Source organism: Aotus nancymaae, unplaced genomic scaffold (assembly GCF_030222135.1).
Source record: "Aotus nancymaae isolate 86718 unplaced genomic scaffold, 86718_ANA_hifiasm-v0.15.2.pri h1tg000010l, whole genome shotgun sequence".
NCBI classification, from domain to species: domain Eukaryota; kingdom Metazoa; phylum Chordata; class Mammalia; order Primates; family Aotidae; genus Aotus; species Aotus nancymaae.
Genome location: NW_026988421.1, coordinates 46367919 through 46385713, shown reverse-complemented (window position 1 = coordinate 46385713; position 17795 = coordinate 46367919). Strand labels below are relative to the sequence as shown.

The window sequence follows — 17795 nt, the reverse complement described above, 5'->3', positions numbered from 1 at the left end:
CCCCTTTATATTCCAGTTATGTCATTATATTTTGGTTTATCCATAGACATTTTTCCCACAAATCACTTAATATCTGATATAGGCCATTGAATCAAAGGAGCTTTAATTGGAACAATTTGGGATTTGAATCTTATATGCACAAAGCATATATATACATCTGTATATAAATATACACATGATATTTTAAGAATTGTCAGTACTTACTTAACCAAACATATGAACAGACATAAATAAATGCCTGACTTACAAAATAAAGCCACCTAGCTTTCAGTAAACCAGGGTCAAATAAAGTTATTCTTCTATAGACTATACCACCAAGTTACTTCACTAGTCATAGACTTTTTGAGGATATGGTGAAAAATTCACTACATCCATTAAAATGTATTTGTCAATTAAATGAATTAGTGTAGTATCGTTTAAAAAAATGAGTAATCTGATAACTCAAAATCATGAGTTTCTTAAATTTCTACTGTAATAGAGTCCATGTGCTTTATAATACACTTCTTTTATTCTTTAGGACTTTGTGAGGTTTGTAGGTTTGTGTGCGTGTATGAGTGTGTTTGTGTGTATGTGTGTGTTCATGAGGGGTTTGGGGGTTGTGTATGTACACATGCAGTTACAGCCACAAAATGTCTCACAATTTCCGTCAGTGATAATAAAACTGTGAGAATAAAATAAAACCAAATAACAACGTTAGATTATTAAGAACCTTATATTTTATACTAGTTTGATATAGTTTTTTATGTTTTGAAGATTATATATTTTATATTTTATCTCACATAGTAGTAACCAGAGTAGCCAACACATGGCAGTCCCTCAAAAGTTATAATGAATGTTTAAAGAAACAATTAAATGATGGAGTGCACATATGAATGCTGGTTGGTTTATCACTGGATTTAATGTATCCTATTTGTAGTTCATAATGTCTCTGTGATATGGGAATACAGGACACATTAGAAAGACATGACAGAGGAACAGATGATATTTAATCTCACAGGTGAGACACCAACAGACTTAAGTATATGGGCAGCTGTGGGATTGAGAGAAAAAATAACATAAGATGTATTTGTTATTCATTTATTTACCTGTTTATGATGCTGACATGTAGGATATGGTTACCCACCAGATATGAAGTTAGGGGTGGGAAGTAAGGGAATAGGTCATGACCAAGTTCTTGTTCTTTGCAAATTGTATAACATTTTAAATGACTCATCCCATTTAAAGAAGAAGATGTATCATCAGTTAGTATTTTTCCTGAGACCTCTCTCATTCTCAGAGTTTGGAAAAGAAATAGCAGATTTGAATTGAATATATTTCTGAATGAAAGAGGAAAAAAGTTATTGGAAAGGTGATATACTCTAAAATTCCTCTTTTTAGTTTTAAATTTAGAGCTGTTAGCTTTTTTTGATTCTGGAGATAAAAATGATCTGCTGCTAAAGTAAAATTAATTTCATTTTGGATGAACTCTGATTTGCGGTGGCTGACTAGGGTTCAAGTCAGAGTCCTGGTACTGCAGGACAGAGAAGCAAAATCTGCTATTAGCCCTACTTCCCTGCTGGTTCTCTTCTCTGTTGAGCTCACAGTTTTCCTCTTGATTCTACCTCTTCCAGGTCGCAGATGACAATAGAGAAAAACTAAATGAGTAGCAGCAGGATAGGAGCAAAATCTTGGAGTTAACTCCCTGTTCTCTCTGACCTTTCCCAGGGCCTGCAAAATCAAAAACAGAAACGGACTATTTCTAAGTTCTTACTAATACATGTTATTCATTCATTCATTTATTCAACCAATACAAATGTATTGTATACCCATGATATACCCTGCAATAGGCTAGTGTTAATTATTTAAAATTGCACAGGAGGCATTAAACACAAGTAAAACACCAAAATAAGGGCATCCTTGATAAATAGTATGTAGATTAATTGCCACATATTTGTCCATAACTGAAATGAGTCAGAAAAGTTGACTTAAGTAATACACTAGCAATACTTATTTGAATCTATTTTTTACAACACGAATAACCACTTATTTCCCATTTTATTTGTTTTATGTTATCTTTTATATATTAAATTATGTTTTAAAAGGTCATTATTGGATTAGTGACAAGTACCACATTTCTCATCAAGATGTAATGATGAGTTGAAGGAGGTTCTAAAATTTGATGATGACCTGTATGGTACATTTACTGTTATTTAAATGGCAAGATGCAGCAGTGAGTCATACTATAATTGTATCTTCAGCTACATTGTTTTCAATGAATGTTAGCCTCTAACATTGACAGTTTCCAAGGCATGATAAAACATATTTCCATTTGTGGAAATAAACACCTCACCCAAACATTGTTATTTTTAGTCTTAAAATAAAAATGTTATAGTAGAATTTTAAGCTAAAGAAATGCCATTGCTGATTTTACACTTAAGAATAAATAAATATGTATTCATATATTAGCTTATGGCCATTTCTGTTATTTCATAAGGGGTTTATATATTTGTGTCCCTTTAGTGCAACTGGTATTGTGTGTAGAGTGTTCGTAAACATGAATGGTTGATTTCTTTCATTAAAATTAGCAGAGTGCAATATTTTAGTGCCAAATTAAATCAAGTAAAATGAATTACTAGGACATTATAATTAAAAGAAATAACAGCAACCTAACATGTTTGTACCAGAAGTATCATTATCAGTGTCCCCTGAATTTGCGGGTGCTAGGCATGCCATCTAGAAATGGCTTTTGATTTAAGTTATTTTCAATGTTTCCAAAAATAAAAGTACAGTGAGTATTTACTTCAGTGCATTTTTCCCCCATGAATAACTACCAATAAAAAATATATCATTTCTTGTCCTCCAGGCAATACAGCTAAAGTATACATTGAGATTCAGGATGAAAATAATAATCCCCCAGTGTTTCAGAAAAAATTCTACATCGGAGGTGTATCTGAAGATGCAAGAATGTTTACTTCTGTACTCAGAGTGAAGGTATGAAAATTATGTTAATATGCAGAACTAAAATAAAAGCAAAGCTCAGGTTTTGCAGATAGCTGAAACCTTATAGTTTGCATTAACTGCATACTTACTCATGCTGTATAAACAAAAGCCTGAAACCTGGAGCTGTATTAGTTTGGTTATCTAAACTCAATACAGATTAATCAGGAAAACACTAAGCAACTTTTTGAGTTTAACTTTACTATGAAAATGGTAATAAAATATGTATGATGTTTTACATTGAATAAGAAGTTGAAAGGTATATCTTTTCTTAGTAGTTTGTATGCCTCCAGTAGGATAACTCAAAAGATTCTCAAAATTGACTCTCTAATGACAAATATAAAATTACCACTTCTAATAGAAAAAATAGTTATAAATATCTAACAATTTTTTTTCTGAAATAAATTTTTGAATTTTGAATGCTGATTGAATGAAAGTAAAAAATAACAGTATCATTGTAGCACTTTAGTAAAAGTTACAAAAACTTGATAGAGAATGTTGGCTTACTTGGAATTTCAAAAATGCGATATCTAAGACCAAAGTTGTAAATTTTCCATGTTTTCCTTCGTCATCAAATGTTTATTATCAATTACTATAATTGTTTAGAATCAAGTATTTATGACTATTTATAATCAAATGTGTATTACTAATGTTTTATTACTAAGAGAAAATTGAAAATACTGCATTTTAGTGAGGGAAAAGTTTAGATGCTGAACATTTTGGTTTCTCAACTGCAGAGTTATTTTTTGGATAGCATTTTAGTGGTTAACTTGTAAATTGCTATAAATTGCACATAAAACCTCAACATCTCTGGCAAATCTAGCTTTTGATTGCCTCTAGTTTTGCACATGAGTAATTGCCTTTCTTTTCCTATTACCAGGAGCACCATGATTAGAGCTCTTCTTATGTGTAGTTTTATCACCTATTAAACACTCTCAGTAAGAAAAAATCTTCAACCTAATTTTGTTGGACTTGCAAAATAGCTCTTCCACTATGCCAAGTACTGACCCCTGATCTGAATCACCATTTATATATAAAAGTAGTCCACAAATCTATCACTCATTATGTTTAATTTATGTTATTATCCACAAGTAAGAATCCTTTGTAGCTGATTTTTATCTTATTTTATATTTTAGTTTTATTAACTCTTAATTGATTCAGTTCTATCATTTAGTCAAATATATTTGAGTACCTATAACGTGCTAAACACTGTTCTAGAAATTGGATATAGAGCAATTGAAAAAACAAATACACAATCAAAACAAAGTTCCCACCCTAGTAATGCAGGCAAAAGAGTTGAGGAAATGAATAGACCAGTAAGTTATGTAGTGATAAATTTTAAGGAAAAAAGTTTGATAGGGAAGAATGAGAGTGGTGCTATTTTAGATAAGAAAGTCAAGGTAGTTCTTTTGTGATAAAACTGAAACAGTGACCTGAATAAGGGAAAAGACCAAGACTTATGGATTCTTAGGTGAGCAGCATGCTGGGATTTCTTTGTAAAGCCCTAAAGGTCGATAGGGAGCTGGAGGCTGGTGTGAATGAAAAAGTCTGATTGGAAATGAGTTCAGAAATGTACCTGGGGCTAGAATATGGGATTTGTTCTAGGTGTGTTGGAAAGAAAGACTTTGAATGATTTTATTAAGTTACGACATAATCCAATATAAAAGGATTATTGTAGATGCTGTGCAGGGTGGATGTCGAGAATGGATAACACAGTGTTTTTTGGACAAGAATAAAAGATGAGTTTAATGCGTGACTTGTCCAGGCAAAATTTGACGGTAGCTCAAACCATGTTGATAGGATGCGGAAACCTTGAGAAAGGGGTTAAAAGACAGAACATAGAGGATTTGCTGATGAATTGTACATTAGAAAGTAGGAAAAATGAAGAATGATGTGGTGGTTTTTGTTCTGAACAGATCCTCATACCTCCTCCACTGCCTATTGTGATGGCAGGAATGAAGGTGTGTGAGGCTTTTTCAATACAAAAACCTAATTCTTGGCAAGATGGTTGCAAAGGCTGATCAAAACTTGAGAGAGAAGTAATGAGCCAAGATGAAATCACCTAGAAAATGGGGTTGACAAAAAAAAATAAAATAAAAATACAAATACTAAGTTTTGGGAACTTCAGAACTTAGAGATCAGGAAAAGGGTGTGGGGATACTGAGATGTTGCTGCCATGAGGTGGTTGGCATACGGGGGAAACGAAAGGTCCCTGATCCATGGAAAGAACAAGATTGATAAAAGAGAATCATTGACTGTCAGATGCTTCTGTGATTAGAATGCCCTTGTGGATTTTTACATCACTACTTATGCTACTAACCCTATATTGCACTGTAGAAAGAAAGATAAGCCAAATCTTGAAATATTCCATTAATAAAGATTACTCAAAAGGCATGTGATGACTATAACAAAGAAATTTAGTGGGTGGTATTATCTGATGGCATTTACTTCAGGGGAATTAGGACTGAGTGTCCATGGAGACAGAAGGTTGCTTGCCCTGTACTCTTAGGCTCTGTACTATGTAAATTATGGTAACTGGGAGATCTGTGTGATCTACGGAAAGCAGTGTCTTTTGTCAAGGAGGGGTACAGGGAGAAAGAAGGAATCAAAAAGCATAGGTAATACTGAGAGAGAAAGTAGAATATTTAGGGGATTTTGTTCATGATAGACTGTGATTTCCAAGGAATTCTGGGGAAAGTTTGTTAGTAGGATAAAAGTCAGGTGAAAACCTGAGTCAGAGTAAGGTGTGTAAAGACATTGCATGGAAAGAAGCATCTGGGTGGGGATATATGCCCTGGAGACAATGCATGGACTTCTTGTGATGAGGTATATAGGGATGGGATTCATTGTGTCTCCAGACTACTGAGAACTCTGAGGAAGCCTCCCTTTTTGAACTATCAGTGGGTTATTCAGGCTAGGGAAAGGGGTCCTTTCTAGGAAACAACTTCATGCAATGTAATATATTAAGTACTTTAGACAAGAGTGAGAGAGAGAGAGAGACACAGAGAGAGAAAGTTTAGTAATGTATTGATGAAAACGTATGCTGTAATAATAAAATCAAGTAGGAGAGCGCAAATTGCCACGTGGATTCAAAACACACACACACACACACACACACACACACACACTTCAGTTGGTGAATGAACATAAAAGGTTTCCTGGAGGATGAGGAATTTAAGACTAGCACTGAAGGTTGGTTAGATTTTTTTTTTCAAGGTGAAACTTACACGAGGAAGACAGTCTAAGCAGAGGAAACAAAGTAAGCCAAAACCCAGAAGAAAGGAAGTGCAGAGCATATTTGAATGACGGGAGGAAAGTAACTTAGGAAGTGAAGGGAGTGATAAATCCTCAGTATTTAACAATTCCAATTGCTGCCTTTAGCCTTGAAGTCTGAAATCTTCTCCTTTCCAGAATTTAATCACAGTATGAGTTAAGCAGTTCTTCACATTTAATACTTAGAGCAACAAAAATATTAATGGAAACAGCACTGAATCAGGGCCAGCTAAGCTGTGGTATTTGAAGGAAAGATAATTTTAAAAATGGGACGTAGCCCATGCTTGTGAAAGAGGTGTTTATACCAATTGCTACATAGTATTAGGTAATAGGAGATCATATATCATGCATGCGAGTTAATTTTTTTTTGGTCCATGGTATAATGCAGAATGATAAAAGTTAAATGTAAATATGTGGTTTGTGTAAGAAGGGAAAGAAGAAATGTTGCATAGAATAGGATTGACAAAGTAAGACAAGATTTTGAAATAGCAATGAATAAGGTTGTACTAGCTTAAAAGATGATTCGTGAATTTGAGGCATTATTTTTAAAATATGCGATAGGTAATGTGACACAATAAAAGCATTGTTGAAATAAATTATCCAATATAAGCAATAGTATAATAAAAACAATTGTATATCTGCTCTGAAGTGCCATACCTACTATACTTTAAAACTTGTTCTAAATTCGTTTTTTAAAGAAAATATATACTGTGTTCCTATTCTGTACTGAGTAGGAATATATGTTATAATTAAATCTAGCTGGATAAAATAACTAATATAGTTTTAGTTCACATTTATACTATGCTGAGTGAAAAATAATATAACTATCTGAAATTCAAGTGAAGGTAAGTTTTAAATTATTTTGTTTGTACCATGAGTTAATTTAGGTGAAGTCTCTTTGGTTTTATGTACTCCCATTGACTGAGTATAGTAGACATCATTAGTTGACCATTCTCTTTCCTCACACTTTAACAGAAGTTCAATTTTATTGTGGTATTATCTTTGGGTATCACGTGCTTCAGGGGAAGTGAAGCCTATTCCAACGTGGTGAAAAATGACTGGTCTGAGCCAATCATTCCTGTCCTGTTATCTTTGCAAAGGATTGGTGTGGATGTGGGTATGTGAGTCATTTTTTGAGCAGTGATTGCTAAGGGAGGTCTCCTGAGGATTTTCTAGGACAAAGATATATACAGACATGTAGATACTTGATTTCTGGCTCAATAATTTGAATGCTCATGTCACATTTAAGTACATGAATTGTATCAAAAGTAAACAGAACAAAAAATTAATCTGAGAAGATCTGTATTTACTATGGTTTCATGGTGGTTATCTGTGTCACAACTGGTTTTACCAAGTTGATTTCCATTAGTGACAAGTAATCAGTCATTAAATTACGAGGAATGCGTGCAAAAAGAAAATCCAATGGTAATTTTTTTCTTTAGTCTTTAATCTAAGTGGTTAACATCAGTTAAAATATTACTGTTAATATATACTTAAAATAATTGAAAGAAAGTGCTTGATCTGGTAGTTTTACACCCATGTTCATAGAAGTGTTATTTACAACAGCTAAAAAGTAGAAACAACCCGTAGGTTCATCTATAGATGAATGCATAAGCAAAATGTGATATACACATACAATGGAATACTATTTAGTCCTAAAGGGAAATACATTCTAACACATGTGGCATCGTGGATTAATGAGGACATAATGCTAAATGAAAAAAACCTAGACATGGCAAATACTGTATGACTCCACTTACATGAGGTTCATAGAGTAGGCAAATTCATAAAGGCAGAAAGGAGAATGTTGGCTTTCAGGGGCTGGGGGTGGAATGGGAGGAGGTAAATGGAAAGCTATTGTTTAATGGCTGCTGAGTTGCAGTTTGGGAAGATGAAGTTTTGGGCATGAATGGCAGTGATATTTGCAGAACAATGTGAATACACTTAATGTCAGTGAACTGTACACTGAAAAATGGTTGAAATGCTAAGTTTTATGTTTTGTACACTTTACCACAGTAAAGAAAAATTTCCAAGGGGAGAAGGCATCACTTTTATTGAACGAATGTGAAAACCTTTTCTCAAGCTATTTTTAATTGGTATCCATTCCTTTGATGCTCTTATGAATGTGAAGCTTATGTTCAAATTCAGGAGTAAAGATTTATTACTCAATTTATTTTTCTTGATGATTTCCTGTGTTTTTAAACATTTTATTTCATAAGACACCAGTTGCCACAGTATGGCAGTGATGCTCATTGTGGGAACATGCCAATCCTCTCAGCCTGCTGAGAGGACATATCAGAATCAACCTTATATGTTGAAAAAGCCTCCCCCAAATTCTGGTTCCTCCTTCTCTAGGGCAGGGCATTAGTTGAACATCATTAACTGAAATGTCCTACACCAGCGGTCCCCAACCTGTTTGGCACCAAGGACTGGTTTGTTGGAAGATTATTTTTTCATGAACAGGAGGTGGTGGGGGGGATGGTTTGTGGATGATTCCAGTACATCACATTTATTGTACACTTTATTTCTACTATGATTACATTGTACTATATAATGAAATTATTATAAAACTCACAATAATGTAGAATCCTTGGGAGCCCTGATCTTGTTTGTCTGCAACTAGATGGCTCTATCTGGGTGTGAAGAGAGACAGTGACAGATCATCAGGCATTAGGTTCTCATAAAAAGTGTGCCACCTAGAACCCTCGCATGCACAGTTCAAAATAGGGTCTGTGCTCCTATAAGAATCTAAGGCTGCCACTGATCTGACAAAAGGCAGAGCTCAGGAGGTTATGCAAGCCATGAAGAGTAGCTGTTAATACAGATGAAGCTTCAGTCAGTCACCCACTACTCACCTCCTGCTGTGTGGTCTGGTTCCTAATGGGTCAAGGACTGGTGGTGGTCCGTGGCCTGAGGGTTGGGGATCCCTTCCTATACTAATGAAAAATGACTGATGAATATGGTTACATCAGAATAGCAGACTGCTGCAACAAGGATGCTATAAATGGCTGAGTGAAGCGATATGTTAAAAGAAAATACTTGCAACATCTGTCTAAAAAAAATCTCAAAGAGGCAGTATCCAGAATATAGAAAGAACTGCCAGGAAGCACCTATATAGTCAATATGAAAAAATGACAAATACTTGTATTATTTGTAACTTTTTGTGTGTGAAGTAGGAAAGTTTAAGCTATGCCTTTGAACATTAAGTTTGTGCTTCTGGACTTTGAAGAAATGGTAATGGATAAATAGTCCTTAATTAATAATACTAACTGCTATTTAATTGTCATTATTAACTTTCTGAGAACTGTGAAATGCCCCTTACTTATTTTAGCCTACACTCTTTAAATAAATAAAATGAAGAATAAATACTATCAATTAAAACAAAACAAGTAAATTAAAATAAAACATTGATTTATTCAATAGATGCAGTTATTTCTTATGGCACTTTTGGGGAAATTGAAGCTCAGTAAGGCTGGATAACTTTCCCAGTATTACTCAGCCAAATACCCAGTGAAGTTGGAATTTAAAGTCTCGTCTACCTCAGTTCAAGACCTTTCCTTATAATCTCTTACATTGATTCCCAGGAGAAATGAGGAGTAGAATCCTGTTAGAAAATAATAGAACATACTAACTTTCTGTCAAAAATTAGGAGACAAGTAAAAAGGCAACTAATTGCTTTTCACTTGAGATGACCTCTGTAAATCGTGACACACTGTGTTAAGGTAACAAGTAAGATTTGATTTTAGAAACACTTTTCAAATTGTTAACTCATTTTTCCAGTACATTGCATGTTGTCTTAGCTGCAACAATAACATTTAATGCAAACACAGGGAGATGTTAAGTGTGATCAAGATTAATTTTTTAAAAACTCTGAATTATGAAGATATTTTCCAGATGTTAATGCAGTAAGAATTAATCTCATTTTTCACAAGTGGCAAATATGAAAAAATAGTATCAGAAAAAATTGAGTTACGTTGATTTGATTTCTACTGAAAGTTAAAAAGATTTTGAATATTGTATTTTTGAATTATTAAAGATGCCAAATTTAAGACATTTATGGACTAAAAGAAAATAATATTGTGAAAAAGCAGCAAGAAAGAAAGATTTATCACTTAATGGCTGATCGTTTATTACATTTTCAAAATAAGCACAAACTGATGATGAGAGGTTTTGGCAAAATGATGCCATAGACAGAAAAAAAGCCATGGTCAGGGTCAGAGGATGCCAATTTCCTTAGTAGCAAAAGGTATAGAAATGTACAAGGTTAACAACGCAGTGTAATACATATTGTTTCTAGACAAAGGTTAGGGCTTCTGAGGGCTCCTGGTCTCCAGCCCTATGCCTGCTCACTGGGTCTCAGACAAAGTATCTCCAGAACATTCCTGAGTTTTTAATGTGTTTCCCCTAAGTATTATCTCTTCAGTTTACGAGAATACTGCGTCACAGGAGCAATAAGTAACCTCCCCAAAATATGCAGCTAGTCGGTAGTGAGGCTACAATTCACAGCCTGGCATTCTGCTTCTGAGAGCAAGCTCGACCACGTTTCAGGTGGAAGAACACTGGACTGACAGTCTAATCACTTGGATTCAGTTCTGGGTGTGCCCTTATCTCTCTGTGAGACTTTATGCTCTATTACTCTGGGCAACAGATGTGTTCTGACACAAACATTGCTTTAGAAGCAGGCGCCCTTTAAATTCTTTAATGTGATGCTTTGCTTATTTATTTGTTATTTACTGTTACAATGTCAAGTGCCCTAGGATAACTGTTACACTTGAGAACCACATTTTGGAGATCAAATAGCATAGGTTACAAATCACCATTTATGTTTTACAGTATTTGTGATTCATGTTACTCAAAAGCTAATGAGTTATTTTATGACAATTTTCTTCCTAGTTACATATAGTACAGATGTTAACAAGAACCAGCCTGAAGTAAAGGTCCCACAAAACACTAATTTTGATTCCCCATTGCCAAGTGTGTGGAGCCCCTCTCATGGTTTCAAGGGAGAGGTGTTTTTTACAAGATCTTACTAATCATTGGTTTCCTTCTGTCTATGACCATACCGTAACCCAGGTTGCTGCAAATGCCGTTATTTCATTCCTTTTTTATGGCTGACTAGTATTCAGTGGTGTATATATACCACATTTCCTTATCCACTCTTTGGTTGATGGTCATTTAGGCTGGTTCCTGATTTTTTGCGATCGCGTTCTATCTCGTCTGGTTTCCTTCATGTTTCGGAATGGCATTTGACCTTGTATGGTTTGTACTTTGAACTAAGCAAATGTATGTAGTTGCCTGAGGGTGTGTTCCCTTCTTGACTATGACCCTGTAACGGAGTCATTATATGTCTAGTTTAGCACTTAAACCAATTATACTGTTACCATCTATCTGTGTACATTATTTTTCTACCAGAATTCAAATTTTATCTAAGTAGGCGTTATGCTTTCTTGCCAACTTAAAGGCCTTATATATTATGCTTAACATTTCAAATTTGTGTTTGTTTAAAATTTTATGTATTGATTTTAATTTAATTGTATTGTATTTTAATCATTTTGGGGTACAACAAACCCCTGTGACACGAGTTTACCCATGTAGCAAACCGTCACTGCACCCTTGAATTTAAAACAAAAGTTTAGGAAAAAAGTATTTTGGGGAGAACAGGTGGTTTTTGATTACATGAATAAGTTCTTTAGTGGTGACTTCTGAGATTTTGGTGCACCCGTCACCTGAGCAGATACACTGTGTCCAATGTGTAGTCTTTTATCCCTCACCCACCTCCCACTCTGCCCCACGAGTCCCCAAAGTCCATTATATCATTCTTAACGCCTTTGCGTCCTCATAGCTTAGCTCCCACTTACAGGTGAGAACATACAGTATTTGGTTTTCCATTCCTGAGTTACTTCACTCAGAATAATGGCCTCCAACTCCATCTAGGTTGCTGTGAATGCCATTATTTCATTCCTTTTATATAGCTGACTCGTATTCAATGGTGTATATACACCACATTTTCTTCATCCACTCATTGGTTGATGGGCATTTAGGCTGGTTCCAGATTTTTTGCAGTTGTGAATTATGCTGCTATAAACATGTGTGTGCAAGTACCTTTTTCATATATATAAAAAAAAGTGATGAATACTTGTATTATTTGTAATTTTTTGTGTGAAGTAGGAAAGTTTAAGCTAGGCCTTTGAGCATTAACTTTTTGTTTCTCCTGGACTTTGAAGAAATGTTCATGGATAAATATTCCTTCAGTAATAATACTAACTGTGGCTGTTGTTGCTGTGGGATCACCAGCTATGTTGTACTTAATATTTTCCTTTTTCTTTTTCTACTGAACCTCAAAGTCAAATATTTGATTCATCTTTAGCAATTTTAGAAGATGAATGCAATACAAATTTTGGTATACTGTCTTTCTCTGATTTCCATTACGTATTTTACTTTTACTCTCTATCCTCTTTTCTTTCAGTTATTTTTAGGTTATATCTTATATATTTTCAGAAAATACTTCACATTTATTTTGAAATTCTGTGGAACATATGCAGACAGATAATTACTAAAAATCTGTTTCTACACTGTATTCTTTATCTTATTTTTAAAGAATATATTGTTGTTAACTATAGTCACCATATTATAAAATATGTATCTTTACCTGATTCTTCCTATATAACTGAAACTTTTTATTATGTTTCTAACAGTCTTATGCTGCATTTTGCCCCTGTACAAATTAAGAATCGTAAAAAAATTACCAGTTGCCGATACATAGCATTTCTCCTTATTAGTCTGAACAAGTAAAACATTCTTGCTATGTTCTTTTAATACAAGTGGACAAGATGGAGTCTTTTGTAGACATGAGTTGAATATACAATGAAATAATTCTGCATATGTTTGACTTCTTATTTCTTCCCCCCTCCATGCAAATCAGTTTCGTAATTGTTGTAGAAGGGACAGCAAAAAATATCATTCCCCTAGCAAACAATTTGGCCTGTTAATTTAAATTTAATTTAATTAAGAATTGCTTTAATTTTTATTGCTTATAGTAGAAATAGGACTACTTTTCCCAGGCTGTAATTGTCTGAAGAATGAGGAAAGCTTGGATATTTCAAAATAGATGAAAAGCAGTTCTTATAACCGGAAACTTTTTTTTTTTTTAATTTTGAGACAAAGTCTCGCTGAAGTGTAGTGGCTTGATCTTGGCTCAGTGCAAACTCCACCTCCCTTGTTCAAGTAATTTCCCAGCCTAAGCATCCCAAGTAGCTGGGATTACAGGCACACACCACCACTCCCAGCTAATTTTTTTGTATTTTTAATAGAGATGGGGTTTCACTATGTTGGCCAGACTGGTCTCGAACTCCTGACCTTAGGTGATCCACCCACCTAAGTGGGTCTCCCAAAGTGCTGGTATGACAGATGTGAGCCACCATGCCCAGCCTGGAAACTTTTTTAAATTAGAGAGTTTGAGACCTTTTTTTTTTTTTAATTTGAAGAGCCAGTGGACATGATAAATGAAAATAAAGTAGTTTATTTGGTGAATGGCCAAATCATTTTGCCTTTCCTAAACTTGCTGATGGCTCATATATTTTAAACTTTGAGTCCACTCTAGCAATGTTAGAAATGTATTCAATGTCTGCATATCTCTCAGGTGACTAAATGTATAACAATCCAGGGTGTGGGTATGGAATACTATTTTTTGAAGTAAACTCGCATTTACCTTTAGGAGATTTTTTGTGTTTTAGAGCAGTGATGATTGTGTGTACTACCGTATATTATGTTTCAAGGGCCACATCCTCCATCATCTGTAGAGAACTGTCAGGAATATTGACATGTGGTTCTCCCTTTGAAAATCTCAGTATTTTTCTGAAAGTGAAGGCTGCATTGCAAGGCACAATTCAGAAGATAAATTGGGCAAATAAAAATTACTTTTGTCAGAAGATGTCCTGTAATGTCTTGAACCTCCATTTAACTTTGTGCTATACTGACCTGACACAGGAGAGCTATAACACCAATATAAGAAAAAAAAATGAGGAAAATGAGCTTCAAAAAATTTTTTTATTTATACTTCTATAAATGTATCTTAATTTTGAATTGTCTATTAATATTTACAATAAAAAGGGTAAAGTACAAGAATTCCTTAAATGTGTTATGAAGAAAATTTAGTTCCAAATAAGCCATAAGAAATAAATGATTCTTCCTAGTAGTTTCAATTAATTTACCTTAAGGGAAACCAGCAGGCCTGGAGAGAGATGTTACGTATAAAGAGAACACAATATGCACTGGTTACTGAAAATCTGAAATTGCAGAGACTTTACAATGTTTTCTTTTTCTTTTTTTTCAAAAACAGGCAATGAAATGCCTGAATTTACAAAAATGCATTCTAGTGAACAAACATGATCTCTAAACTAGGCATCCCCATCAAGTTGATCCAGAAACTTTATGTGGTAGCTGTACTAGTTTTTAAAAACATATTTCTCTCTTTAATAATGTTTCATTTTATTTGTTTCTGGATTTTTTCCCCCCACACAATGGTCTCTTAGAATCTGAGTAATCGAGAAAAGGACAAAAGTCAGTGAAGTTCATAGTAATTTGCAAATCTATCACCACCTGAAGAAAATAGACCCCAAGACATACTAAACGCTGATACCAAAATAATATTTTTGATGTATAATTTTTATTACAACCTGCATACATAATGCAACCAGCATATATAAGATCACACACATCCTAAGTGTGCAGCTAGATAAATATTTATGAAGTGAACACAGTCGTGTAAACAGTGTCCAGGTCAAGGAATAAAGCATTACGAGTTCCTGCTTCGCATCCCCCTAAGAATAACTGGTCTGACTTCCAAGCATAAATTTGTTTTTCTTGTTTATGAAATTTTTATAGACTTAGGAAAAGTGTATTTTTTTGTCACAGTTCATTTTCTCAGATTATATTTGTGAGATTCATCCATGTTATTGGATGTAGTCATAATGGATTCATTTTCATTGCTCTAGAGGAATACTACAGTTAATTTGTCCTATATACTGGCTTTGGCCGTATAAATTGTTTGGGGTTTCTTGATATTACAAATATTGCTTCTAAAAATGTTTCATATGTATCTTTTAATAAATATGTTTTCATTTCTGTTGGGTGCATACTTAGGAGTAGAAATTCTAGGTAAGAGGATATGCATAAGTTCAGATTTAATAGATGGATAATATTAAAATGTTTTCCAAAATGTTTTACTAATTGATATCCCCTCAGCAGTATCTGAGAACTTCAGTTACTTCACAATTTGATTTTGTCTGATTTTTTTCTTTTTGGTCATTGTGATGAACATGTGGTTTCTTGAGGTTCGTTTACAATTCCCTAGTAGTGAAGATAGTCCAGTGCCTCTTTATATATATTTTTGCCAGTATTTAGATCCTCTTTATGTGGTGCCTATTTTGGTCTCTAATATTTTTCTCTGGAGATTCTGTTGTTTATTTTCTCATTAAGTCTTTAGAGTTCTTTATATATTCTGGATTGCAGATCTTTATTTGATGTATGTATTGGATATATCTTCTCCCAACATATGGCTTGGATTTCCCCTCTATTTATTAGGCTTTTTCATGAGCAGAAACTTTTAATACAATTTAATTTATTTTCTTCATGTTGAACAACTTTTGTGTCTTATTTAAAGCCATTTGAGTAACACAAAAACATGAAGCTATTTTTGTTTGTTTTCAAAAAATTTATTTTTTACGTTTAGATTTATAGTCCGTATGGAATTTTTGTGTGTGCGTTTGGAGTAATGTAGGAGATCAAACTTTATTTTTTTTAATTTCCCAAGTGGATATTTAATTGACCAGCATCATTTTATAAAGAGACCATTTTTTTCTCCATTGTGCTGATGTGTTCTCTCTATTCTAAGTCAAATGGCCATGGATGTAAAAGCTTATTTCCAAATACTTTATTCTTTTTCATTGATCTGTTTGTTTTTGCATCAGTCTGCTATCTGAATTACTATAGTTTTATAATATCTGATAGTGTTAAGTCTCCTGCTTATTTTTTTGTCTTCAAGATTTGTTGGCTTCTCTCGGCTCTGTGTGCTCACTACCAAATAAGGTTTAGAATCAGCTTATCAATTTCCACAGGTTATATAGTGTTGGAATGTTTATTCGTATCCAGTTGGTCTACAGATCTATTTGGGGAGAATGTCAGCTATACAATATTGAGCAGAGGTGAACATATTTTGGTCTGTATTTAAACAAACCAGCAAATCTCTTCTATGAAGAAAAACTGCAGGAGTGGGTTAGACTAGGGGTTGGAGAAAAACATTGACAGTTTTTTCTTTTTACTGTGTATTTCTTTCTCTCTCTCTCTCTCTCTCTCTCTCTCTCTCTCTCTCTCTTCAGACAGAGTCTTGCTCTGTCACCCAGGCTGGAGTGTACTGGTGCAATCTCGGCTCACTGCAACCTCCACCTCCTGGGTTCAAGAAATTCTTCGTCTCAGCCTCTCAAATAGCTGGGATTACAGGAGCCTGCCACCACACCCAGCTAATTTTTGTATTTTTATTAGAGATGGGGTTTCACCATCTTGGCCAGGCTGATCTTGAACTCCTGACGTGGTGATCCACCCGCATCGGCCTCCCAGAGTGCTGGGATTATAGGCGTGAGCCACCTCGCCTGGCCACATTCTCTATTTCTCACAACCCATGGTGTATGGCACTACCAAATTAAGGTGTAGATGGCAAGTTATGTTATGACTTTTCTTTTTTTGAAGATCCTGCATTTTCTTATTACATACGTTTTGTGAGTTTGTATATTACGGTACCCATGAGAGTACTGTACCCGTGAGAGTACTGTAATATATTGTAGGAAACGAAAAAGAAAAGTGAAGCTGGAGAGAGATAATTTAAAAAATGTATATTATATTTCTAAAAATGTTTAAAAAGCTTGAAACTTAAAACAAGGAAAAAGGTTGTTCAACTTTCTGCTAATTTTAAATTATTCTTCATGGAAGATATAACAATTCTGACAAAAAGGGAGAAGTTAATATTTTTCTTATTGGTTAGCATAGTTTACTCCATCTAAATATTAGTCTTCTGTTTACTTAATATTTAGGAATTCTCAATATTTAATGCTTGGTAAAAACAATGCCACATAGTATTCTTGTAATTTATAGCAAGAAAGCATGTTTTAGGGAGATGAAGAGTGGTAGTAGCTGAGAGGTGTGAATAATTAAATACATTAAATTGGATGTGAAAGACAGATTGGTAGGGAGAATGAAAGTCAGTATGAACTAGCATATGTGTATACTTTGGTTCTTGGTTTAAGAATCCAGAATTATGAGTCAGTTTAGTATTATTTGGACCTGAAAAAATTGTGTAATCATTACAACATGTCAAAAACAGATTCATAAATCCTTCAAAAACATACGCACAGACGAAGTCCTTGCTGATGTTTTATGATATAGGGCATTGATAAAGAGCCCAGACTGGGTGATAAAAATAAGTTAAAGAGAATGGTCAGCATCTTAGAAAAGGCAGGTGGAGGGATTTAGACACTCAGCAGAGAACAAATATC

At 34.2% G+C, this 17795-nt stretch overlaps 1 protein-coding gene across 1 annotated transcript in view; it reads left to right on the top strand.

Moving 5' to 3' along the window:
* Positions 1 to 17795, top strand: part of PCDH15 (protocadherin related 15) — a 965496-nt gene that overhangs the window by 867305 nt on the left and 80396 nt on the right. Inside the window, exon 26 of the mRNA XM_064374141.1 lies at positions 2843 to 2970. Within this exon, the coding sequence (XP_064230211.1) occupies positions 2843 to 2970 (128 nt within the window). The remainder of the gene's footprint in view (positions 1 to 2842; positions 2971 to 17795) is intronic.